We start from the raw sequence: 27,127 nt of genomic DNA on the forward strand, positions 1-27,127 counted from the left end.
AACAGCAGAACAAACAGCTTGAAGCAAGTAAATGTAGTTGGTGTTGTTGTAAGGCTACCTAGTAGATTCATTCATTGAACTGGCTAGGTTGTCCAGTAGCCATGCAAGGTTCAGTGGGCAGCTGCGACCCATTGCAAATGGCAGAGTGAGCACAGAGCCACGTCTGAGGCCAGAAGTTGCCAAAGTTAACAGTGGGTGGGTGAGTGAGTGGTTTGGGGAAGTTTTTGAAGCAAGTGTGTGTGCTTCACAGCCCCTTCCAAGGCTGCACAACCCTCTTGTCGCAGCCGAGAACCCTACAGAAATAAGCACAGGTGAGAGTGACTGAGACCTTTATTCCAGTGTGACTGAAAGGCCTGGGTCCCATCATGAGTGGGCAGCTAAGTTAGGAAATAACTGGCAATTAACCATCAGTTAACCCAGCTAACAGAAGGCAAGCAACAGGAGGGAACGGCCCAAATTGTACCCAGTCTGAAAAGTAACAGAAAGGGGAGAAAATAGGAAAGACCCACTAGGTATCCCAGAAATCTGTTTTCTGTGTCTTGTTTTGTCCTTCCTGCTTCCACTATAAGGGGTAAGGCTTCATTCCACAGCCTTGCCCGTTCTGTGCTTGCTGTGTGCTGAATCCCTGACCCAGCACTGGAAAGCACAGGAGACAAAGGGGATAGATACTGCAGGGGCCTTGATCTGTCAGGATAAAGAGGCCAAGACAAGAGAGAACCCAGAGGTCTTAGGTAATTGGGTATGAAAGGAAGAGCAGGTGCAAGCTGTGGCCTGGGATGTATCAGGTCTGAGAGCCAGATGTGCAGATGTCTACTGGCCATGTGAGGAAAGGCAGAGGGTGGGTCTGGAGGGGTGACCTGACCCTACACTATCACAAGGAATGGCAGGGACCCCAGAGTCTAACCTGCTCAGTTTACAGAAGAGTTATGCCAATGGATAGGGGTGGGGGAGGGAAGGATATGTCAATAGTAAAGCCACCTCCTGGTCACTAAGATTCAGGAATGCATACAGAGGACCCTTAGTCTTTGGTTTAGGGACAGGAAACAGGGATCCTCCCTATTGGGGACAAGAGAAAGTCATGGCTGAGGCAAGGGAAGGACAGGTGCTCTGAGTCCAGTGGCCAGTACTATAAATATGAGAGCTACAGAAGCCCTTCATATGCCCTTTTGCCTTGAAATCATTGGCTCATGGGACTTGGGAATGGCAGTAGGGGATAGCTTCCTAAAGGCTAACAGCTGTCTCCATTTGGGTGGCCTTAGGAATATCTAGTAGAGGTGGTAACCAAGCAGTATGTGTGAGCTGAAGACAGTGGCAGCCAAGGGCCATGGTTATTCTAAACCAAGCATAGGGGATAAGTTGAGTCGGGGCCAGGAGTACAAATGACAGAGACAACTGGCTACCTGCCCTTCTCCCTCCCAGCATTCAGTCCAATCCTCTCCGCCTACCTAAATTCTGCCCTATCAGGCCAAGGCGGTTTCTTTTCCCATTAACCAATACAAGCAGCACATGCACAATGAACTGGCTCCGAGTGCATCTTCAGCCGGCTTCCAGGCAAGTGCATCAGCCTCCAGTAACCCCTACTGTGACTTCAGAGATGGAGGAGCGGTTACCAGTTCTAAGACCCTAGGCTGGAAGGCCCAGACTCTGAGCTTGGGAGCTGGTCATCCTTCACTCCGCTTGCTCCAAGAAGAGCCTGTCTTGAAGAAAGTGAGTTGTCAGGTAGACTACAGAACAGATGTGACAATAAAGCCCTCAGTCCTTCACCCACTTTGTAGCTGTCCTGCCAGGACGGAATAGGTGGAAACCAAGGCCCATGGTTGGCCATGAGGCCAGAGACAGCATGAGGGACAGGGCTCGGGTGCTCACCTCGTTCTCAGCCAGGGCCTGCTTAGCTAAGTAGTATTCCCGCTTCACCTTGATCTCCACAGACTCTGGGATGTCAGGAACCAGGAGATCCAGAAGACGGCCAATGGAAAACACCACGTGCTGGCGGTAGAAGCCCCACCCCAAACTTGGTAAAACAAAAGCCCAGACTAGCCTTCAGGAGACCAGGCAGGCTCCCCAGGTGAGTGGAACTGCTGGACCAACAGAGGCCTGGACTACAAAGACCAGGCTGTACACCCCCTCAGAGTTCCCCATGGCACCTTGCGATCCTCAAAGTATGAGCCAGGGACAGAGGCCAGCAAGGGAAAACAAGATGCATAGAATTTTGATGGGCTAGGAAAACAGAATGGGGGTTCTTTAGGCCTTACTGATCTTTCCCATGCCACAGGCTTAGGTTAGACAAAACGAGTAAGGGGCCAGCAAGATGGGAGTCATTGAAAAAACTTTCAGATATCTTGGATACCTCAAACACGATGACAAAGGCCAGGCGGATGGCCAGGAGAGTCCAGTACGTCTGGGAATAGTGTCCATCATCGTCCCTGAAAGCCCGGTACCTGCAGGAGACATAAGACTCAGGGTAGCACTCTTGGGTTGAGCTCTTGCTGGCAAATGGTCCATCTAGAATCAGCCTTTCCATTTCCCCTTCTCTGCCTCCTTGGTGCTGCCCACAGACCAGCTTTCTATCAATGGTCCTTGAAACAGGAATTACCCCCAAACAGGGACTCAGATAGTATCTTCAGCTGGTGAGGTTCTGAATGGGTGGGCAGGAAAGCTAAGCTGCAAATGTCTTTAATAGATGTAACAGCTCAATGAGGCTTCTACAAAGGATATCTATCTACTTACACCCAGAAGACGTAATCTCGACGAGTCAGCAGCTGCTCTATTCCCTTACCACAGCGGCTTTTTTTTTTTTTTTTTTTTTTTTTTTGGTGGGCAGAGTGTTTTTTCGAGACAGTGTTTCACTATGTAGTATAGTTCTGGCTGTCCTGGAACTCACAGAGATCCGTCAGCCTCTCCCTCCAAAGTGCTGGGATTAAGGCATTTGCCACTATGCCCAACCTGATGCCCAGTTCTGATCTTTCTCTGTGGGCAATGTACTCATGTTGTACACAGCAGAACACACACATAAAAGTATATTTTGAGACTGGGGATCTTGCTCAGTGGTAGAGTGCTTGCCTAGCAAGTGCAAGACTCTGGGTTGGATCCCCAGCTCAAAAAAAAAAAATTTAAAAAACATAAAGAACTGATCAGTCATGGTAGCACATGCCTGTAATCCCAGCACTCGTGAAGCTGAGGCTGGAGGATCACTGGAGTTTGAAGCTAGCATGGTCTGCATAGTGAATTCCAGGGCAATCAGGAGCTAAATACCAAAACTCTGTCTCAAATAAATAACAACAAAAACCTGAACCTGCCTACCTAGTCATCACACATCCTTCCTGAAGAAACTACTTAAAAGATGTACTTCAAGGGGGCTGGGAAGATGGCTCAGCAGTTAAGAGCACTGACTGCTCTTCCAGAGGTCCTGAGTTCAATTCCCAGCAACCACCTGGAGGCTCACAACCATCTCTAGTGGGATTTGATGCCCTCTCCTGGGATAAAGATGTGCATGCAAATAGAACACTCATATACAGAAAAATAAGTAAATCTTTAAAAAAATAAACAAAATACAATGTACTTCAGTAGGAAGAGAAAGATGCTCAGAGGGAAGACATCTACCTATACCTAAGAAGCAGCTGCAGGACCAGCGAGCTGGCTCAGTAGGACGTTACCTGCCATCGAGCCGTCATGACCATAGTTCCATTCCCAGGTCCCACATGGGAAGAGAGAACCAGCTTGTACAACACAACAACCAACAGAGTCAGGAAGATACACCATTAAATCTGATAGTGTCGTAGAATAGTATTTTAAGGTATGTTACTTTTGCATATGCTCTGAAACATTTATTTAATGATGCAAAAATGTGTTTGATTAAATAAAATTCCCCTGCAGCCAGGAGACTGAGCCAGCAAGTAGCTGACAGGAAGTTCTAGGGAGGAACCAGGTGGAGAAGGATTTTGTTTTTGTTTTGTTTTGTTTTTGCCAGGCAAGCAGTCAGTGGTGGAACGCAAATTTAATCCCAGCACTTGGAAGGCAGAGACAGGCAGGTCTCTGTGAGTTTGAGGCCAACCTGATTTACAGAGCGCGAGTTCCAGGTCAGGCTTTAAAACAAAACAAAAACAAAAACAAAAAAACAACAACAAAAACTACATAGAGAAACCCTGTCTCGAAAAAATATAAATAAATAAAATCTTAATTTTTAAGAGTTCGAGGCCATCCTCAGATACATGAGAGACCAACCCAAGAAACAAACAAAAGAGCCCTATATCTTGAGGGTAAGTGGGGGCATCGGGGGAGGATGAATCAACAACCTAGAAAGCGAATCCTGCACTTTCCCGCTGCACGCTCACCTACAAGTGCGGTTGTGTGCAGCGGCGAAGGTGGATGGCGCGCGCGCCAGCGTGAAGTTGAGGAATCCGCGCAGGTCGGGGGCGCGCGTCCAGCGGTAGTAAGCACGCGGCAGGAAGTCCGAGGAGAAGGCCAGCAGGAAGGCCTGCGGGGACGGGGTCAGCACGGGGTCTGTAGCACCAGCACCACCCGCCCCACCCGCCCGCCCTCTCCACCGCACCACCCTGCAGGAGGCCCGGGCGCTCACGTTGCTGATGACGGCGAGGTGTGTGAGGCCGGCTAGGATGTGGAACCAGATGCCGATGTCCTGGGCGCGTTCGGCCACCGGGCGCCGGTACTCGCACACGAACTTGCGCGCGTCCAGGCGGATCTCCACCCAGTTGTTGAGCAGGGCAAAAAGCGGCGCCAGCGGGCAGGCGGCCACAAAGATGGTGACGAATCCGAACTGCAGCACTGCGGGACCGGAGTAGCCGCGGGCTGGAGCTGGTAAACCTCTCAGACCACCCCAGGCGGGAATGGGGTAGGGATGCCCAGCTTGCCCACCAAAGCACCAAGCAGTTGATTTCACGCTATTTCCCTCCGCTCCTGTTGTATTCAGAGCAAGGACCACTGCCCACCTTCCTGACTGGTCCCTGGGAGCCCTGATCTGCACTGCTCTGATATTGGTGCTCCGGGATAGCCTCGGCCACCCAGTACACCTGAAGTCCCTTTTTTTCTCCAAGGGCGGCATGGGTCTTCTATAAAATTGCTAGGGAGGTCTTCAGATGCCATTGTGGAGGGTGTGAGGATACATAATATCAGACTGCTCCCCCTAACTCACCCTGATTTTATCCACAGAAAGAGCCTGCAACTGTTACTGCTTATGCTTTGGTTGCCAGGCAACTCAGTCACGTGTTCTGCTGAGCCACTGTGCTCACTAAGTTATGACTGTGCCAGATCTCCCTTCTATTAGTCAGGCAAAACCTCGCCCTCAAAACCATCACACCCCTCAAGCTGTGGGTATGGGCCACCACTTGACAGTTAATACCTGAGGAAACAGCTGGAGGAAATTAGTCCTCTAGGCTGGCATGGCCCCGGGTGTACTTATCTTCCCTGTTGGAGAATCTTGGCTCTGCCCCAGGACCTGCTTTCCCTAATACACAGTGTCAGCTCCCAGGCATCCCCCAAACTCCCCCTCCCCCACCCCCGCCCCAGCTTTGCTGCCCACCCAGCTCTTCTCCAGGTATCTAGAGGCCTGACTCCCAGGGCCCCTTGTGCGTTCCCATCTCCCAATGACACATTGCATTTCAGGGTAGTCCAGGGGCAGCAAAGCTGTATTGTGGGTCTTACCCATTTCCAGGTACTCGTGGAACAGCCCCTCACAAGGCAGCAGCTGGTAGTCAGCCTCCCAAGGTGCTGGATGGGTCCCCGTGCCAGCCTTCCTTCTCCTGGAGTACCACTTCTGCCAGCAGCCCCTCAGCTTTCTGCAGGTAGGAAGCAGAAGATGGCCTGGCTGTTCCTGTGCAGCTGATGACTGAGCTAGTCAGAGAGGACACACACCCTGGATGGGCCGTTGTTCGCAGGCGAGGCTGGGCGGGACAGCAGCCTGGTCTGCAGTTCTTGTGAATCAGACTCCTCCAAGGCCCCTGGCCCCGTGATGTAATTTGCCCTCCTGGCTGCTTGCTGTTTCCTCAAGAAAGGAACCCCCCAGCTCCCTGGAACCTTTGGAGGGTGGAGCCATAGCAGGGCTAGGAAGGAGCTAGTGAGGGTAACAGCTGAATCCCAGGGAAGCAGAGGCCGTGGGGACCCAGGTATGTTGGCTTCGTCATACTGGGGTCACATAGATGTGGCCGCATCACACCTCGGAGGCAAGTGTCAGTCCTGTGTGGATGGGGCTTTGTCAGAGGTTGTGAGGTATCATGCATGGAATACATAGGTTGCTTATCAGATTGTATGGGGGCGCTCCTGATACAATTGTATCCCTATACAATTATCATATTGTATGTATTGGCTTCCTCACACGACCTGCACCTGCCAGACACTGAGCATGACCCTGGACTTCCTCGTCCCACTGAATACCGGAGAAGTCGGGATGCTTCCAGGGACTGACTGCCATGGTTGCAGCGTCAGAGCGAACCCTGCCTTTTGCAGGTGGTAGTAGGCATCTGGGTTGGTGTGGCTTCGGGTAGGAAACTGTCCCTGGGCAGACTCTTTGGAGGACTCCAGCCTGTGAGGGAGGCCACAGTTCCAGCTAGTGGGACAGGGATGGGGAACTAGTCCCTAACAAGGGAACCTGAAACAGGCATATGAGTCTAGGAGTCAGGCCTGAGGCTCTAGCTTCCCCTTGCTTATCCTTCTCCTGCTGGTTGGTGGTGGTAGGAAGTGTGTGCTGGCCTGTGTGGCCTCCTGCTGAGCACTTCCCCGACAGAGCTGTCGAGAGGCAGTGCTGGTGACAAGCTCCCCAACACCCCAGTTAGAACAACGGATGAGAGAGGCTGTCATGAAGCTCACACTATGACATGGAGGTCCTGGGATGACAGGTCCTACCTCCCCCTTTAGTCTCCTAGCACCCTAGAAACTGCAGGACAAGGTGAAGGTGACTTACGGGACAAGGACCTCCTGCACATTGTTGATGACCTGCTTGCCCACCATGATGACCAGGAGCTCCTGTGCCAACTCAATGAGGCACCCTCCAGCCGCACACTGCAACAGCACAACCTCAGGTGAGCTGGGGGCGGGGCCGGGCTCACACACTCATCCAGCTTCCTTCTTGCCTCAAAGGTGGCTTCTGTACCCCCACCTCCCATAGGACATGCCTAGAGCACCTTGAGACCTGCAGAGATCAGCCCTTCCCACCCCACTTCAGTTACGTATGGGAGCAACCGCTGGGCAGCTGTAGTTAGTGCCCCATAGCTCCTCAGCCACCTGCAGCCACAGCTCCAGGGAAGACCCAAGATGTGGTCAGTAAACAATCAGACCCCCCCGCCCCCCGCCAGGAGCTTCTAGGAATGCATGCCGTGTCCGGGAGCCCTGGGAGCCTCAGTCACATTGGGGTGTCATCCTCTCCAGGTGGGAAAACCCTAAGAACCCAGTTAGTGCTGGGGGCAGCACCTGGGTCCAGCCATTCTTGAGTTGCAGAGTCTTGAATAATTTCAATGCAAGACCACGTGGTAGCCCCTTTCCCCGCCGATGCCAGTCTGAATTAGGCATCTTGCTAAGAGTTGGAAGGTGCCTCACATTATACAGCATCCACGGTCATGCTCCCTAGGTAGGGGCCTCGTTGCTCTGCCTCTCCCTACACAATTCCCTACCCGTAATGCAAAGGTGGACAGCACCCCTCAGGGAGGTGACCCGCCTTGAAGTAAGAGGAGACAATGGCCCAGGCCCTGGGAAGATTTCTGTTCTCCCTCCTCTAAAAAGAGAAGGGTCTTTCAGATCCGGTGCTCAGTAAGGGCGGTGGAACCCCATGTCCCCATCTCCAGTTCCACAGTCACCAGTGGGCAGCTCCAGATGTACCCGCCACCCTGTGGGACCTCTGGTTAATCCTGCTCGGCCCTCAGCTAACAAGGCCAGAAGTGTAGAGATAATTTTTGGGGGAGTCTGGGCAACATAGGGTTCATTTCTTACTCCTTCTTGGTATTTATGCTTTGGTGTCTTGTGGCTCTGTCACCTCCAGAGGAACCCACCTGCGATCCTCTGCAAAGGCCACCGCACATCTGAGAAGCCAGGCTCTCCTGATTCCCAGAGTTCCCAGGTCCCAAAGACAAGCAGAGCATACTAGGGCTAGTGGAGGGTGGCAGCCCCGGGAGAACCCCGGATAGTGAGGCTGTGGGCTACTGGCTTCAGCAGTGCTGTGACTCATAGGGGGCTTGGATGCCTCCAGGGTGTGTGTTAGGTTGAAGCAGAGAAGGCCTAAGACCCATGGGGTGAGCATTCTTTAGACAGTGGTTGCCGATCAGGACCTGGGGCTGATGTGCGAAGAGTCGTGGGGTCCTGGGAAGCAGCTGTTAAGTCTGGCCACTGGCTCGGACAGTGGTGGGAGGTGGGCACGAGGACTGGCATCCAATGAAGGCCTCGGTGGGTACAGAGGGTGCCTAGCCTCCATTGCCTGGCTAGGTGTGTCCTCAGCACTCACCTCTTCGTTTCGGACTCCAAACAAGGTGTGGTAGTTGCCTGGGTATCCCACAAACCTAGCAGGGTCCAAGTTGTGAGGCTGTGAGGGACTAGATTCTGAGTGTCACCTCTCTCTCTCCCACCCTGAGGCCTGGCCTGGCCTGGGAGAAGCACAGACTTGTCCTGAACCACCCCCCTTCACCCACCGTCCCTCCTGAGCACACCAGACAGAGTGGAGCAAAGCTGAGCCAGGGGGGAGAGGTGATAAGTCAGGAGGGTGACCCCCTGCCTGCCTAGGGGAGAGGTGACAAGTCAGGAGGGTGACCCCCTGCCTGCCCAGGGGAGAGGTGACAAGTCAGGAGGGTGACCCCCCCATGTGCCCAGGGGAGAGGTGACAAGTCAGGAGGGTGGTGACCCCTACCTGCCCTTGAAGAAGGCGATGTACACCGGCGAGGCGTAGAAGTTGACAAACTGGAAGATGAACACCTTGAGGGTGAAGGCATCCTCGAATGCGGTCTGCGTCCGGTGCATCTCTGCAGATGGGGCTTGCACTCAGTTCCCCTTCCCGTGAGACCACACCACCATCCAGGGTGAGGAAGAAGCCATGTTGTCCAGATAGGTTAAATTTATTAAAGGAAGGGTCAACATATAACAGTCCTACATTTCTAATTTCTAAATTTTCCTAAGACATGTGGATTAAAGCAGTGGTGGTAAATCTTGATTGTCTGCTTGGTTTAAATTAGATTATTAAAGCACACCTGTTGGTCTTTCAGTGAGGTTGTTTCCAGAGAGTATTAACTCATGAGGATTATGACTTTATCAGTGGATCAATATTATTAATCACATGGATTAATAATATACTGACAATATTTGGGAGTTGGAGCCTGCATGGAAAAAGGTGTCCTGGGATCTGTATACCACCTGATCCTGTCCTGTATTCCCCTTCGTGGGAATCACACCCTCCCTGCTGTGAGGGACTGTCACTCAGAAACTGTGATCAGGAATACGGAATTCCTCCCTTAATTCATTCTGTCTGGTATTTTGGTCACAGTGGCAAAAAAAGATAACTAATACAATTAGGAATATCTGAAATAGTTGATCAAAAAAACTCCAGAACACTAAAACCAAACATTTGCGCCTTCATTAAAATAGCGTGTACAGGAGCAATGAGCTGGCTCAGTGAACGAAGGTGCTTGCCTCCAAGCCTGATGACCCGAGTTCCTTCCCCAGAGAGAACTAACCCTCACCAGTGCCATAGCACACACAAGCCACGACGCATGAGCACACATACACATGCATTAAATAAATGTAATCATTTTTAAAGTGTGTATAGATAAGGTTGGGGTCGGGGGGGGGGTGTCCAAAGACAAAATAGTTTCTGGTCAAGGTTGAAAGGCTGAATTATAAGTGCAAAAAAATTGCCAAGACCACCAGGCAGTGGTGGCACATACCTTTAATTTCAGCACTCAGGAGGCAGAGGCAGGCGGATCTCTGTAAGTTCAAGACCAGCCTGGTCTACAGAGTAAGTTCCAGGACAGGCTCCAAAGCTACAGAGAAACCGTCTTGAAAAACAAAAATTTGCCAAGACCAGTGTGGAAACGTAAAAGGTCATTTGGAGAAAAAAGGGACCCAAAGTCCCACAATTGTGGGAACGCCTACACCAGCTCCTATTCCCCTACTCATTCTCCTTGGGACACTGCTAAACCACTCCCCTGGCACCTACCTGGGAACATCCCATAATACTGTGTTCCCTTTTCAACCATGATCACTGTGCCCTGAGTTTGCTTTGTCCCCTCCCCTCAGGGCCTTGGCCAGGGCTGGTTTAGTCAAGGTCTTGTGAGATGAGTAGTTAGGCCTCTTAGCGTTCTCTCTTAGGGAAAGTTGAAGACAGGAACAGAAGGAGAAGTGGAGAAACAGAGGCAGGGGGAGAGGCATCTAGCTCCTAGGGACAGAAACAGGAGGATGTGCAGACACTTGGTAACCATTTGGAGTGGCCTGAGCTGGTCACAGCCCCACAGTCCACCTGATGTGATCCTAGCCCTTGTTCTAGCGATTCTTGTCTCACTCTGATCCCACAAGCTGGAGGGATCTGGGAGGACAGCAGGAGAAGCAAGGCCCCTGGCTGAGTGCTCTTGACCTTCCTCCCTGTTAGTGTCATGTAAGGGCTCCCTGGGAGACAGCTCAGACACCTCTTTGGGGATGTGGGTGCACGGTAGTTGGTCCATGTTTGTACTGCCTTGGTCAGCACTCACCCCATCTTGTTAGGACCTGGGCCAGGACCACATAGACCTTGGAGAGGATGACGATGAAGACAAGGTTCACCACCGACCCTGTGAGGCTGGCGATTCGTGGAGCCTGATAGGGAACAGGTGATCAGGGAACAGGCAGAGGAGTACGGCCAGAAGCCCCCAGAAGAACAGGCAGCGGAGACTCACCCAGGCGGAAAGGAAGGCATTTTCTGACTTGGACACAACGACAGCCATGATGGCCCGGTACAGGATGATAGACACAAGGCACATAATCACCACGGCCACCTGCACGGCCGGGAAAGTCCTGAGCCCCCTGCTGTGGACCCGGTACCCACACCCTCAGGCCTCTGGGTCCACAGCAGCCCCACAGGTTCCTTTTCCAGGGGCTCCCATCTGCAGCCTGCCCGTGTCCCCTGTCAGGTTAGGATGCCAGGTAGTTTCTGTAAGTTGTCCTTATACCCAGTGTTGAACTGTGCCCCATTCACCCACCTCCTTACAGCCCTAAAGTGGGTTCCATACCTGGAGAGGGTCCTTTAAAGCAGTCTTTGGCTAGAGGGTACCAAATTGATTAGCGTGCCCCATGCTCATTTTTGGAATCTGTTCCCTCGTTTAATGGGTGCCACACATGGTGAAGCCCTTCCAGGACCCCTCGTGGTACATACATATCCCCTACGAGAGCACATCTCTTAGCCCTGGGCTCCGGCCCTTCCCTGAGGCACAGAGCACAGAGTCTTTCCGGGGGACAGTGATAATGTTATGTCTGTAGGAGATCTCAGGCCAGGGCAGAGTGGAACGACCCCTGTGGCTCAGGAAGACAGAAGCAGAGGAGAAAGCGGGGTGCCAGGGTCCCCTCACCATCATCAGGAGAACCACAGAGCCAGCCAGCATGCGGTGTACACGGCGCTTCTCAGGAAAGTAGGGCTCATCTTCCCCAGTGATGGGGTTCAGGGCTGTCGTCGGAGCTCTTGCAGCGAACTGGGGCCGAGGCCTCTCCTGGAAGGGAACCGTGCTCGGTAGGGTGTGACCCTTCCTCGCCAGAAGCCACCTAGCCCAGCTCACTCACCTCAATGTCCTCGTAGTCCGAGCAGTCCCAGCGGTAGGCCAGCGTGGCATTTTTCCGCTTCCAGTACTCCAGGAACAGCACTGCCCATAGCGCCATGAACAGACTGAAGAAAACAGTGCCACCGTGGTCAAAGAGCCGCCCAGCCTGGAGGGGAGAGGGGCATCCGCGTCTTCCCAGGGACGGGTGGGTGGTCCTCTCACACACCCGTTCTCTAACTGGAGCATCTTCCCACACAGGCACACCACGATGTCCCAGACCCACAGGGAAAAGCGTTCTGCTCAGGAGCCACAAGTACCTAGTTTTACCCGGTCTCGGGAATTTTGGTTTATTTATTTATTTATTTATTTATTTATTTATTTATTTATTTATTTAAGCTTTATTTGTTTATTATGTATGCAGTATTCTCACCGCCTGGCAAAGGCATTTCTTTTTTTTAAGTTTTATTTATTTATTTATTATGTAGACAATAGTATGCCTGCATGTATCCCTGCAGGCCAGAAGAGGGCACCAAATCTCACTGCAGATGGTTGTGAGCCACCATGTGGTTGCCGGGAATTGAACTCAGGACCTCTGGAAGAGCTCTTAACCTCTGAGCCATCTCTCCAGCCCGATTTATTTATTTATTTTTTATTAAGAGTACCTTCAAACTCACCATGCCACTGAGGAAGACATTGAATTCCTGATCCTCTTGCCTCTATTTCGGGCATACTACCGCCTTTGTTTGTGTGGAGGGGGTCAAACCCAGGCAAGAGCTCAACAGTTTGAACAGGGGGTGAATGCATTTCACACACAAGGCAGACAGGAATCAGGGGGCTTGGGAGCTGTAGGGGGTTGGATTGTGACTCTCAGGAGATGTGTCCCTTGACGTCATCTCATCTGGAGTAGGAGGCTTTGCATCATAGAGGTGACTAAGGTTAGGGGCAGCAGAGTTAACAGAGCTCGCCGAGGGCTCTGACTTCACAGGTAGAGCCAGGACCTATGGGAACTGTGAGCCCCCAACACCTTCACCCCGTCTCTCGTTCCATACCTGGGCCAGAGCGCAGGCACTGGAGAGCAGCCAAAAAGAACAGTCGGGGCAGAGTGGGCACATGTCGAAGCCATCAGAAGTGTGGCACAGCTCCTGCCTGTGGGGTGTGGATGGTTCCAGGGACCGAAGAGCTGCACCCCCTCCCAAGTCAGCCCCACTCCTCCCCTTCAGGCCATCCCTGCTCTTCCAGCCCTAGAACTTTGGGTTATTGTTTTATTTTTTGAGATAGGGTCTCACGTATCCCAGGCTGGTCTTGAACTTGCTACGTAGCTGAGGATTCCTTGAGTTTCTGATGGCCCTGACTCCATCTCCTGAGTGCTGGGATTGCAGGTGTGCACTACCACGTCTGGCTTCGGAAGGGCTGGGACCAAAGCCATGGCCTCGTGCATGCCAGGCGGGCACTCTATCCATTGAGCTACATCTCCAACCCTACCATCCTTTCTTTAAAAAGCAGTTGTTTCTGAAAATTTGCAACAATAATAATGAAAGGTAACATTTGGATGTTCAGCTACACAATAAAATAAAACACAAAGCCAGTTAATATAGGAAAAGCCTTACACTATCCTAAGGACAAAAGACTAAGTGTCAGTACCAGCCTGGGGACACCCTTGACAACCTGTCATCATCCTAGGGACAGCCCGACAATCTGTTATCCTGGGGCACCTCTGTCCACTGGTGTCAGCCTGAGGTATCTCTGTCCAGTCTGCCTTCTAGCCATGTCTTTGGGAGAGCAGGCTGTGCTTGGCACATACCTCCACCCCAGCTCTATACAGGGCCTGGTGCTTGGGAATCCCATGGTCACACGACCCAATGAGGCCCAGGAAGCCTTGGGAGCCAAGGTAAGAGGGACACTTACGTTGGTACATCTGAGAACACCAGGAAACATCCCACCAGGAACACCACTGTGCCTACCACAGCTGCAGGCAGGAGCCAACCCGTATAAAACCCTGCAGAGGAAATGCCAGGGGTACAGAGGTTAGAAATTGGGTGTGCCCAAGGGATGTATTTGCTTTATGGGACCCAGAACCTCCGGCAGGATATTGAGAGACCCTGGACTCTTCCCTGGCCTTAGCTTGACTCTAAGCATCTGTCCTCAACTCTCTCACCCTGCTGACTTAGTAGCAATGTCTCCCTGACTCCATCCCCCTGGGTACTTTATCTCCTGGTACCCATTTCCAACCAACTGCTCACTGGTGTCTTTCTGAGAGGCTCAGCATGCATTGCAGTTTGAGCCCCAGTGAAGGTGTGGGTCATTCTAGACCTACCCTGCCCCACTAGGGTACCATCTTAATGGACCACACCCCGGTCCCCTGATGTACTCCACATCCATCAAATTTACCTGATTCCTGTGGGGTCAGTCCAGACCCCAGTCAAGTGTCCTGGTCCCTATTGACCCTGTGAGGCCAGGAAGACACCTATAAAATGTCTCTCTCTGGAGCCTGGATGAAGAGTCCTTCCCCCGCCCCCCAGAAGTTCTCCAGCATAGCCATACTGGAAAGGCAAATCTCAGGATGGGGAAGGAGGATCAGAGGCAGATCCCAGAGAGGGTTGCTAGGCTCAAAGGTACCAGTCTGACTAAGACCAGCAGAGAATGGCTTGGAGTAGACTTCCCCATGGGGATGTCTTTTCTCTCAGGGTAGACATTCCTGAGGGAGCTTCCCAAAAGGGAAAAGGTGCTAGTTGGGGGGGGGGGTCAAGAGGACCCCACAAACTAAAGGGCTCTCAGTGTAGTGTCTAGTGTTGTTGTGGGATATTTGTACACTGTATGAAAATGTATTGCTGGGGGCTGGAGAGATGGCTCAGTGGTTAAGAGCACTGGCTGCTCTTCCAGAGGACCAAGATTTGATTTCCAGCACCCACATGGCAGCTCACACCTGTCTGTAACTCCTGTTCCAGGGGATCTGATATGATACAAATGCATGTAAAATAAAGTTAAATAAATTATTTTTATAAAAAGAAAATGTATTGCTTTGGTTGGTGTAATAAAAAGCTGAATAGCTAGGCAAGAGGTATAGGCAACACTTCTGCATAGAGAGAATTCTGGGAAGAAGAAGGCGGAGTCTCCAGCCAAATGCAGGGGAAGCAACATGGGTAGTACAAAGAGAGAGAAGGTAATAAGCCACACAACAGAACACAGATTAAAATAAATGGGTTAGCTTAAATTATAAGAGCTAGAGCAACAAGCATAAGCTAAGGCTGAGCTTTCATATTTAGTAATAATTTAGTCTCCATGTCATTATTTGTGAACCAGCAGTCCAAAGAAAAATCCATCTACACGGTGTCTGTTTTATTATCAGGGGAATAAGGTCTGGCAGCAGAATTATCCCAGAGGGGAGGTTGTCATAACGCAAAGACCTTGCAGAAAGACAAGACTCACCAAGCCAGGCGAAGTAGAGAGCCACCTTCTCCCCGAAGTACCTACGCACGTGGTCCAGTGGCTGGTACTTGCACCACTTGCTCCAGCGAGCCCAGTGCTGGAGTAAGACTTGGCGCTGGGTGGGGTTCTCTGGTACTGCAGAGATCGGGCCCTGGGAATAAGAGGCCGCTGGGCTGGGCTTCTCCATGCTATTTTCACCTCTGCTCACTAGTCCTCCCACAGGACACTTCTGGGAGTGGGAAAGAACTTCAGTCTGACCCAGACCCACAATTCCACCCTCCAGGGCCAGCATATGGCACAGATCCCAGGGGATGGTGTAAGGAGAAAACACAATCGCACTGGGGGAGGGGCCAAAAAGTGTCTGAAGAGAAATGTGCATTGCGTTCCTTTGACTCCCGGGACTGCTGGATGTCCAAGGCACTGAAAGAGCTGGTCAGGTCAGTAACTGGGGTGCAGGTCGACCAACAGTGCACCTATGCTGTGTGCCACCCAAGCGATGAGCCACTCCTCATGCACCCAGTTCAGTTGACGTGAAGAGTGATGCCCGTGCAAGACGTGTGTGTGTGCGAGCCTGTGTGTGCGCGCGTGTGTGTGTGTGTGTGTGTGTGTGTGTGTGTGTGTGTGAGAGAGAGAGAGAGAGAGAGAGAGAGAGAGAGAGAGAGAGAGAGAGAGGGGTGGTGCCTGACATTTCTACACCCACTTTAACTTCATGATGTCAAGTAGTACTGTCCGCATGACTTCATGGGCACACATGACTCAAGCCCTTTTGAAATTGCTCTTCAGTGTCCCCTGAAGGCTACAGAAAAGCTGGGACCTGACCTACACATGGGATGCATAGCAATGATAGAAGGGGTGCCGGGAACACCAGACAGCTATTACAGTGAATGTCTCCCTGCCTCTGCCCCAGATTGCCCAGCTTCAGGGTAGAGAGAAAGGTGCTGGAGACCTTCCTATATCTTTCCTAGTAAGAGACACTGCCCGAGAAACCCAGACTTAGCACCCAAAGTGGAGACCTGGTATATTTGCCGGGGACCCCCAGCAAGGACAGGAGACCAAGCTGAACCTCAGCCTCCAACACTGGCTACTTCACATTACAAGGCTATGCATTTGGTATTCCCGACCCCAGGGAGAATGGACTGTCACAGGTGGCTTCCTGTGGGTAAGGTGGGGGAACTCACAGTCCACCCTGGCTCAACTCACGTCATGCAGGGGGAAGGCAGCGCTGAAGGCACCTTCTGCCAGCAGCTGATCGATCCCAAAGAAGCATTTCTTCTCATGGCCGTATTGAGTCTTGGCCAGGATCTCAAACAGCTGTGGGATGGGTGGAGGATAGTACCTATCACTGGTCATGTGATGGCACAATAGGGAGACCCATCCTGGTGCTGAAACCTTGGATGACCTCTTATGGCCCCCAGTGACAGATAATGATATTGATGGAGTGTCCCCAAGGCCTTGACACCCAGGTCCTATGTCACAGCCACACCTGCGTGACCACACTGGTAGGGATAACAGTCAGTCATTCTCCCATCTTACAAACCCAGAAGGCTTTGACTGCAAACTCCTTAGAGTTCAGCCTGGGTTCGAACCTGGGCCTGGTCATGCATGGCTGTGTGGAGCCCTGTTCTAGTAGGATCAGCTCCGTTAGGATACCTGTCTGGGGTGGGAAACCTCTGCCTTGGTGGCCACAGGAGCAGTGGCTTTTGGTGGTCATAAGCTGTTGGACCACACCTCCTAGTACAGTGGTCCTCAGCCCTCCTAATGCCCTGGCCCTTTAATACACACAGTCCCTCACATTGTGGTGACCCCAACCCATTGCTACTTCATAACTAATTTTTATTGTTTTGAATTATAATGTAAATAGCTGTGTTTTCTGATGGTCTTAGGTGAGTCCTGTGAAAAGGTCATTTGACCCCCAAAGGGGTCGAGACCCATAGGTTGAGAAACACTGCCCTAGTGCCTCAGACCCGCCCCTGTAGCCTGGTTTTGACAGATGAGCTTAGGGCATACTGAGACCTCTTGCTTGTCTGTTCTGGCCAGCCAAGAGGACCACCTCACCTGGGCCTGGTGCCTTACCTGCCTGTCCCAGAGGTCCATAAGCATGTATTGTCCTGGGCCTCAGATTGGGGAGGGTACTGGATAGAGAGCTGGCCTTCACCTAACTGAGTGCAGTCTGGACATGCCCCACCCCCACCGTTCTGCACGCAGGCCATATCCTCCCTCTATGCAGCAAGATCAGGGGCAGTCTCTCAGGCTTTGGTCCTCTGGCTACAGGGAGCTTGTGGTGGCCGGGAGGATGTCAGGGTCCATGGTTGGGATATGTCAGGCCTTTCTGGGCCTAGTCAGATTAGGGGCTGCAGCAGGCACACCCCACTTACAATCTGGTGCCTCTTGGTACTGGTGAAGAAGGTGTCCTGGTTCCCACTTCCAAGGAACCTGCAGGGGTGAGTACAGTTTAGAGATTTGAGAGCATGGGAATTTTTGCCACCCATACGTTAGTAAAGCCACAGGGGCAGCCACGGCGGAGAAGAGTATGTGCACGCAGAGTCTGCGCAGAAGCCAAGGAGTATACACCAGGCCGGATAAACTCAGTTCTCGTTTCTGCCTTTTCTTTTCCTCAGACAGGAGGCCACGACAGATGCTACACAACACACACATGAAGCAGGGGAAAAGCAGACAGTTCGTACAGAGGACAAGCCCTGAGCAGGAGGTTAGGCCCACCAAGAAGCCTCTAGCACACTTGCTCTGAAACTTGTAAAAAAAGACCTAAATAAAGGCACAGGAGGAGGGTCAGGGGTCACAAAAGCCTGGGTGCTTCATTAGTGGAGGCAGCCATGGTGGGGCTTGGGCTGCAGGCTTCGTGTGGTCACACAATTGCTCTGTCCAGTCATGAATGTGCTGTCTCCCTCCCCAGTCAGGGAAGGTGTGATGGTGGTGTCTGCTGACCTGGACATTGGAACAGAGCAAGGAATGCTGTGGTCTGAGTGTCTCACTAAAGCTCATGGGCTGTGAAGGGTCAGGTGGTGGAACTTTTAAGAGTGGGCCCAAGTCAGGCATGGGGGTGGCACACGCCTTTAATGGCATACCTGGGAGGCAAAAGCAGGAGGATCTCTATGAGTTCGAGGCCAACCTGGTCTACATAGGCAGTTCCAGGAAAGTGGGGGCCAGTACAAAGGCATGAGGTCATGTGGATTCCACTCTTAGAAGGGACTAATTCTGGTCTTGTGAGAGACTCAGTTATTGAAGGAAGCCAGACAACTCTGACTGCCCTTCTGTCTCTGTTGTGCTGTGCCATAGCTGCTGTGTCTAACCAGAGGCCGACCAGCTGAAGCTACCAATACTGATGTTTCAGCTGCCAGATGTGCCAGCTGAATGAGCATCTTCTTTTAAAGAGCAGTTTATTTTATACAGCGGGAGGGAAGAGCAGGCTGGCAATAATCACTGCACATCATGTATATTCCCATATGTGTATGACATGTGTGCACATGCCACAGTGCACGGGTGGAGGCCTCAATACCGAGGAACCTTGTCGAGGCAAGCTGTCTCTAGTTCCTGCTGCACTGTGTCCTCCAGGCTAACCGGTCTGTGAGCTTCAGGGCACTTATGTCTTAGCCTCCATCTCAGTATAGGAATTCTGGGATTGCAGATGTGCATCATCCATCACATCTGGCTCTTCGGGTGGGTTCCAGGGATGGAACTCAGGTTGTCAGGCTTGCACGACAAGTATTTTGACTTGTTAAGCCATTCCCCCTGCACCCAATTTTTCTCAACAGAGTACCCATCTTTGGGTATTTTGTTATAGCCTCAGAAATGGATTGCGACTTGGGCCTCATGCATCCTATTCCTAGAATCTGGGGCATATTTGTTCCACAGCACAGCCACCCTATCCTGACTGATGCAGGAGACTTTACCAACACACAGCTGTTTAGTAGGCTTGTCCACCTGGGATTCAGCTGGTGTTCTCTGAAAATCCCAGGTGGGGAGAGCATTTGAGAAAATGCATGATGTTCAGTTAATTCATTCACAGTCTTGTTCATTTACACTCTCACTCATACATCCTTCCTAGTCCTCATAGGGGCTGGTCCCCCAGGAGGCTGTCCTGCTAGGCTCACCAGGGCTGCAATGCCATACCATCGCAGCTTGCTTGCTTTGAACTGGCAGGAGTAGTACTCAGGAGGCGTGTCCGGCACCTGCTCCAGCAGGATGTTGGGGATGCCTAGCCACTCCAGGAGCGTGGCCGACCAGTTGGAGGCCTGGTTGGGAAACTCCTGGGGGAAAATAAAATTGTTCAGAGGGAAATCTTCACAGTGGGGGAGGTGACTGGCCAAATCCGCAAATGGGACTCCAGTCCAAGGGCTCAGCAGTGAGAAATGACGTCTCTTACTCTTGGTCCTGTTGCGGACCCTTCCCCTTTGGGGGCCTTGGGCTCTGAGAGTTGCTTGACTTGTTAAATTGAGGACCAGAACTGCTCAGGCCACTAGGGAACGAAAGAGAGTGAACAGTGTGTCTCTGTCTACCCCGGAGCCATGCTGGAGAAACCCATTGTGAGCGGTCCAGGCTCATCATTCTGGGGACCCAGAGAGGCAGCTATCCTTTATCCTGAGCACGCGAGGTTGGAGCTACCTCAGCAGATGGTCCTGTGGGTTCTGGGCCTGTAGAGAACTCAGCCAACTCAGCCGCCTTACAGCCTTGGCTACCCTCCCCAGTGCCAGCTTTTTAAATTCCTGAGCCTGACGTGCAGGGTGTTATCTGCTGTTCACCCAGTGCGTGTTTTGGTGTTGTAGGTGACAGCGGATCAGAGGGAAACTCGAGGTTCCCAGGTGGGAACACATCCAAGGAGTGATAGTTTTGGCAGATGAGCCCAGTGTGCAGGGATCCATCAAATGTAGACCTGGGTGGGGACCCCTATCCTCCCCCTCTGCCCTCACCACCCCCCCATACCTGCAGAGGCAGCTTCAGGCGCAGGTCTTCCGCATAGTAACAGAGCACAGCCCAGGGCGCTCTGAGGAGGACGTAGTGAACTGTGGTGGCCTTGTCCTGGACATCATGCTGTGGGTACCAGGGGCTTCTGTGAGGGCCTGAGGGTGTTGCTATGATCTATGTATCTATTCGCACTTAGGAGAGGGCTAACGCTGGCATAGCCCTGGTGCTGATGGACAGTTAGAGGCTGTGGCAGTTTGAATAAGAATGGCCTTTATAGGCTCACATATTTGAATTCTTAGTCCCCAGGGAGTGGAAATTTTTGAAAGGATTAGAGAGATTACGAAGTGTGGCCTTGTGGGAGGAAGTGAGTCGGGTGGGGTGGGGTGGGCTGTGAGGCCCAGTCTGTCTGTCTGTCTGTCTGACTACAGATCAGGATGTAGCCCTTAGCTACTGCTCCAGCACCAGCCTTGCCTGTCAGGTGCTCCCCGCCGTGATGATAACGAACTAATAACTCTGGAACTGTAAGCAAGCCCCCAACTAAATGCTTTCTGTTTGAGTTGCCTTGGTCATGGAGTCTTTTCACAAGAATAGAACAGTGGCTAGGAGGCAAAAGAAGCTCTATCAGTCAGTTAAAACAAACAAAACTCAGGGTTGGAAAGATGGCTCAGCAGTTATGAGCGCTGACTGCTCTTCCAGAGGACCCGGGTTCGATTCCCAGCACCCACATGGCAGCTCATAAGTGTATGTAAATCCAAAAAAATCCAGTCCCTGGGCGATCTGACACCTTCACACCATTGCACATAAAATAAAATTAAAAAAAAAAAAAAACTCACATCAATAGTGACCCATGTCACCAGCAATCTACGTATCTAGAACAAACGAGTTCTACACAACTGGGCAGAAATAGACAAATGACCCAACAGAAAAGAGTGTAGCTGGCTTCACAGCTGCTCCCGGCCTTAGATGGCTCAGCTCTGGATCTCTTCGTATTTTAGGACAGGTTGCTCATAATAATATGCATATGTGCACACCAGACTTTGGATTTGGGTCCCACCCTCTCTGATGATGCCGGGAAGCTGCTGTGAGCACAGTTCCCAAGGGGAACGTCTGCCCTATACAGTGTACCGTGTGGCTGAGCTGGAGTGTTCGGTATGATGGGTGCATTTGATGCATTTTTAATCCTACCCAGGTCTATCTAGGTTCTAGGTTCAGCTGGGTTATGGTTGGGAGAAGGTGCCCCACGATAAGTCAAAGAAAAGCTTCGTGGGAATACAAAGGGCTCATAAATGTGTAAAACGGCACAACCTCTTTAGAACCAAGGGAAAAAGAAGGTGAAAGCTGGAAAGCCAAGCAGTGGTGGCACACACACACCTTTAATCCCAGCACTCGGGAGGCAGAGATATGTAGATCTCTGTGAGTTCGAGGCCAGCCTGGTCTACAGAGTGAGTTCCAGGACAGGCTCCAAAGCTACAGAGAAACCCTATCTCAAAAAAACAAAACAAAACAAAAAAACAAAACAAAAAAGAAAATGAAAGCTAGAGTGAGGTACTGTTGTCTGTCAACAGACTGTTGAAGATGGGAAAGGCTGACAATGCTACATGTTGAGGAGATTCAGAGCAGGGAGCCAGTGTGAATTAGGTCACCAGTGAGAAAAAGGGCATGGTCACTGTCGTAACCTCAGGTGATTGTCAACCCTGCTCCTAGGAGAGATGCAATATAACACCCTCCCTGCAATGACTGACAACAGGTAGCTGCCGCTGGGGTCCTCGATGGGGACTAAAGCAAGCACCCAGCATCCCACAGCAAAGCTGGATGCTGCTCAGGAGAACCTCACAGGCCACAAAAGAATGAAAGAAGCAAGACTCTTTGGGTAAAAGTCAGACCGACAGAGCCAAGCCGAGGTGCCGAATGATCTGATTAGCAGAGTGTCACAACTGATTCTTGTGGTGGAGTCTATGATGATAACAGCTCTGCTGGGGACAGAGGAAGGTGGCTGGGATGGCAGAGGAGGAAGAATATGTATGTAAAGACCTGGCAGTGAAGGGCATGGGGATAAGACAGGGCTCCTCATATCCCCTCCCCCTGAGATCCCCTGTCACCTGCCTGCCCCAGCCAGCACCCAGGGCTCACATGACAGTGAGCCTAGTGCATTAGGATGGATCCATGTTCTTCCTGGCCTGGGGTCTGTGGCCCCCAAGCCACAGGAAGGGTGGGTATCCAGAAGGTGGGGGCCCTGATTGCTTCCTATCTTTGGGTAGTAAGCAAAAGCCTTCCCTCCAGAATGCAGAATCTATAGAGCCCTGCTTCTACCACCATGTACCTGGTCTACATTCAGGCCAGCCAGACGAAGATTTTCCAGAAAGGTCTCCCTCCAGATCTCATGTGTGTCTGTCTTGTCCTGGGAAGGACTCTCTTGATTCCTCAGGTCTTCTTCCCAAACCAGAACAAAATCTGCAGGGACCAATGGGGGACAAAGGCAGCGTGTGCTTGCTGATGGAATGCAGGCCCAGGGTGGGGTTGCTAGGGTCTCAGCTGGGACACAGGGCTCGTGATGGAAAGTGAGAGCCTGGACTGTTCAGTGGCTGTTGCCCAGCCCTCGTCTTAGTTGTAGTTAGGGCTGGAGGGCAGGCGAGTGTGCAAGGCAGATCAAGAAAAGAGGCTGGGGAGGAACTGGGCGTTTCCTCCTGGGATTCCTTCTGTAGCTTGGTTCCCACAGTCTAGGTCCCAAACTCCTAAAGGAACCTGTTAGGTGTGATTTCTTGGATCAAGCAAAAGCATAGCAATAAAACAATAAAAGTTGATAAGACAAATTTTAGCAGAGGACACCATCAAAAAGGTTAATTGAACACAGAGAATAGGAGAAAATATTTCCAAAATGTATTTCTGATAAGGGACTTGGATCCAGAATTTAGAGGACTTTTGCAGTCTAACAACCATTCAGACACAGACACACAGACACACACACACACACACACACAAGAACAACTAACTTAGGCAAAGAGTTTGAATAGACATTTGTCTGAAGAAGATATGGAATGTCCAGTTGGCACAAGAAAAGACAGTCAATACCATTAGTCATTAGGAAAATACACACCCAGTCTATAGTGAGATAATGTTATGGAACTAATTCGCCTTCTCAGTGAGCAATCACCAGTGCACTTAGAGAAGAAGGACAGCTCTTTCCTGAAGCCCCTGACTGACAGTGGGGGGGAACTGAAGCCAAAATAAGAGAGAGGTTTCTGTAGCTTGCAAACACCTCAAGCTCATGCACCTCACATGCATGGTCATCCTTAAATCATTTCGGGTCCTGGCCCCAGGTTACACTTCAGACAATTAAGACAGGACTGCAAGTGTGGCCGCTTAGGCTGATGGACAGTGTATTACCACAAAGATATTGCCACAGCTAATAATTGTCACCCAGGGTCTCTTCTTCACCTGGCAGAATGATGCTTTCCCTGATAAGAACACAGGGGACTTCACAGCAGACAAGATCTTAATGATGGTTGTGACCCTGCACTGCCTCATTGGGCTCCCTGTAGAGGTGAGTCTTTGGTATGGGACTCGGGGCCTTGAGAGCTGCACAGTCCTAGTGTGGAAACATCTGCATGCTAATTTTGCTAATCTCCAATAGGCCCGGTTTGCAGACTATGTATCCTGTGGGGTCATTTGGAGGCAGCACTCTAGTTAAACTTGTGGCTTTATGTCTCCTAAGCAGAATCTCAGAATCTCCCACGCTGAGTTTCCGCTAACATTTCATACCCCGCTGTGCCAAAGAGAGGCAATGGTGTGCTGAGAGAGTGTGACCTCGCACGCTGTGGTCCTATGTGAAACAGGTAACTCGCTCTTTGGAAAACAGTCTGGCATTAGCACAAAAGGTTAAACAGTGAGTTCCCTTTTGACCTAGCAATAGCACCCAAAACTATCAACTCAAGAAAAAATTCAAAGTGCGTCCATATAAACACTTGCATACAAACGTCCATCTTACAACAGAAGGAAAGAATGGGTGAACCTTGTGGTACGCAAATTATTTATCAACAAAGCTGCTTCAAAACAACGGCCTGAAAAACCCCAGCAATAGCAACATTTTCCTCCCTTGACCACTTGCAGAGAGAGTTGCTGAGCCCCATGTGAGTGTGTGCCCCTTTTCCATGGAATCTTCAGTGTTTTCTGTGCTTGCCATTTTGCATCCCCTCGTTCCCCTCCCACAGACCTTTGCCTGACTTCGCTTTTCTGTAAGAGGCATGCTTAGGAGGGCGAGAGTCATCTACTCTCCCTTTGGAGCTGATGGGGAGGGTGGGCCCTTGACCCCACCCAGACATACTCAGAGCAGGTCCCACCACAGAACAAAGGTGACTTTGTGCCTTGGGGGGGACGGTAGGAGAAGTGGGCCTGAGAAAATCTAAAGGTAGAAAAAGATGTGGTGCAAAAGAAAAGAGAAAAGAGTCTGAGATGACCAGAATTTGTGGATAAAAACCAGGGGGAGGGGCTAGTTTGTCTAAGGCTGGAGCAGGCGGAATGGGTTTTCCTCTCTGAGCCCTCTGGTCAGTGTGGACCTCCTTTCCTGTGTCTGCTCTGCCTGTCGCTTGCTCAGCAGGCAGCTCTCCCCTCACCTTCAGGACTACAGCTGTGCCCAGAACACAGGCGACATCACAGGAGGCCTGGTTATGGAGTGATCCAAGCCTATTGGCTTCCTGTCACCACTCAAGGCACCCCATTTGTGACCCCACCCCAGGACGGAGTACAGATGGCTTACCAATCGGGGGTTGGGCAGGGCTCCCAACTCTGCTGGGCACCACCTGCTGTTTACCTGCCTGAAGGAAGGAAGAACACCTTCAGCACCCAGCCATCAGCATGACTCCCTCCCTGCCCCAGTCCCCGGCAGCTCCTTGTCTCCTCAGCGGTTCTCAGCCTTCCTAATGCCTTTTAACACGCACTTCCTCATGTTGTGGTGACCCTCAAACCATGAAATTATTACGTTGCTACTTCATAACTGGAATTTTGCTACTGATATGAATTGTAAATGTCCGATATGCAGGATTCAGATAAGCAAACCCTGTGATATGAGAACCGAAGGGGTCACCAGCCATAGGCTGAGGACAGAAGCACTGGTCTACCTTCTTCTATGTCCCTCCCTGCCCCTCCTGTCTCCACCTTGCACCCTCTTCAACCCTCCCTGATTCTTCCTGCCCCTTCTCATTTCTTCCTCGGCCTTCCCACTCATCCCTGTCTCCTGACCCTGCTCTGGCCCTGCCCAGGACCACCCTGCTAAGAGAGGGGCGTAAAGAGAAAAGCTGGGGGCTGCAGGGCAGAAGATCCTGAAAGGCAAATTCGAAGGGTAGGCTAGTGACCAGCCTTCACCATCCTCATCTTTCTCACCAGCCCCCACTGGGCTAGGAGTGCTCTGCCAGGCCTGTGTCAAGAATCAGGTTGGCAAAAGCCATGGTCAGGGCTGTGCTGAATGCTCTTCTTGGTCTCCATGCTGCCCACATTGTGGCCCTGAGGGCAAGTCAGAGCAACCAGAGTATAGAATCTTTCTTGTCTTCCTTACATTCTTTTTCCCGTTGAAGAACAAAACTTTGAGTTCTCCTCTCTGGGGGCCTCACTTCATGGTACAGAGGGATGATAGAAAGGGGAACTTACATTTACCCTCAGATTACTGGGGCAGCTTTAGGGAAGGAGCAGGGCCTCCTGTATGGTTTCAAAGACTGGGACTCCCAGTGCTCCCAAGCCTACTTGGGATGTCAGTGGGCTACCCAACAGAAAGTCCAAAAGACAGACTAGGGTAAGAAGGCCAGAAAAGGCCACCTAGAGGGACTCGGTCCTTCCCCAGGAGCTAAGGGCTGCCTCTTGGTTGTGTTCAGGAGACAGTGTCTATGGCTCAGTTGCAAAGAAGCTCAGCCTAGGCCAAAGGAAGCTGTGTAGACCGAGATGCCCTCCCTCTGGGGCTACTTCTTTGTAGAAGCCCTCTACCTGTCTCTTGGGGATTAACCCTTATCCCAAACCTAACTTCCCTGGTTCCCTACTCAAACTTTAGTCTTCGGGGAGTCCCAGGCCCACCTCCCCTCCACCTTCCACTAACTGCACTGCCCATCCTAGCCAGGACATGGCTACGATGCTTTTCCTCCAGCAGGAGTGGGCTCCCTTCAAGAGCTACTTTTCTGACCAGAGACTAAGCCACAAGCACCTTTTCACTTCCAGAAGAGAAAGTACGGAAGCAATAAACCACCTAGGGTGTGGTGACCTTGTGCCTTTGTTATCTGAGTTCTGGTATTGACAGGCCTTTGCGTGCTTACGAATTCAGAATTCATGGGTGACTCCCCATCCTCCCATCCCTCACGTCCGTAAGAAACATGGTATGTGGCCCTCATTTCCTCCCTTTCCTGGTGGCTCTGGCAGAGGGGACCAGACCCTGCACCTTGGTCCTGTCTTTGCCTTCTCTCCTCCTGAGCCTCCCATCTAACAGGGTCTCTGCTTGTCCCTCCTAGTTTGACAGAGGTGAAACTAGGTCACAATGGTGACCTGATTCTGTGTCAAGAAGGCATCTGTCCCCTTGAGGGGCATCCTGGATGCTGCACCCACTTTTCAAGGGCTCTAGGACAAGGGAAAGTGTCCTGACTAGGATGGGAGACCTCCCAAATCAGACAGCACGCAGGAGCCTCATGAGTCTAGGAAGGGGGCTTTCACCATGCCCACTGCTACCTCTAGGGTTGAGGATACCTCCGCAGCATGGGCTGTGCTTCCGTAAGAGGACTCATTCCCTGGTTCGAGGGAGGCCATGTCAATCAGCACCGCATTGTCTTCTTCCCGGGCTCGCTTCCGCAGCATCTTACTCCTGCACCGCAGCAAGGCCAGGGTAGCCGCAGAGGAGGGAGTGGTTAATAGACACCAGTAAGAGCCAGCCCCGACACTGTGGCGGAGCCGGCAGCAAGCCTATTTTACAGGTGAGGAGACAGGTTCATAGAAGTGGACAAGGGCTCCTCTGCCAGGGCCAGAGAGCATTATCCTAAACGTGGGCATGTGAGGATCCCCACATCCTGGGACCCGAACTGCGGGAACGAGTCAAGCACTGA

The 27,127-nt window shown here is 51.6% G+C and overlaps 1 protein-coding gene across 2 annotated transcripts; it reads right to left on the reverse strand.

Moving 5' to 3' along the window:
- Positions 1–277: 277 nt before the first annotated feature.
- Positions 278–26,882, reverse strand: Ano7 (anoctamin 7). 2 transcript variants are annotated; one of them, XM_057761925.1, is made up of 23 exons: positions 26,775–26,882; positions 24,811–24,868; positions 22,378–22,508; positions 20,076–20,183; positions 19,266–19,402; positions 17,513–17,570; positions 16,338–16,448; positions 15,138–15,288; positions 13,617–13,707; positions 12,761–12,857; positions 11,734–11,877; positions 11,526–11,663; positions 10,857–10,955; positions 10,674–10,776; positions 8,843–8,954; positions 8,444–8,498; positions 6,914–7,011; positions 5,659–5,792; positions 4,577–4,782; positions 4,332–4,474; positions 2,348–2,438; positions 1,867–1,986; positions 278–1,693 (listed from the first exon to the last, which is right to left on the reverse strand). In XM_057761925.1, exons 1-23 carry the CDS (start codon positions 26,880–26,882, stop codon positions 1,616–1,618), a joined length of 2,571 nt encoding a protein of 856 aa, XP_057617908.1. In that variant the 3' UTR covers positions 278–1,615. The 2 variants fall into 2 exon arrangements, with proteins under 2 accessions (XP_057617908.1, XP_057617907.1); XM_057761924.1 differs by lacking the exon at positions 278–1,693 and having other exon boundaries at positions 1,739–1,986.
- Positions 26,883–27,127: the final 245 nt, after the last annotated feature.

This window comes from Chionomys nivalis, chromosome 2, assembly GCF_950005125.1.
Source record: "Chionomys nivalis chromosome 2, mChiNiv1.1, whole genome shotgun sequence".
NCBI classification, from domain to species: domain Eukaryota; kingdom Metazoa; phylum Chordata; class Mammalia; order Rodentia; family Cricetidae; genus Chionomys; species Chionomys nivalis.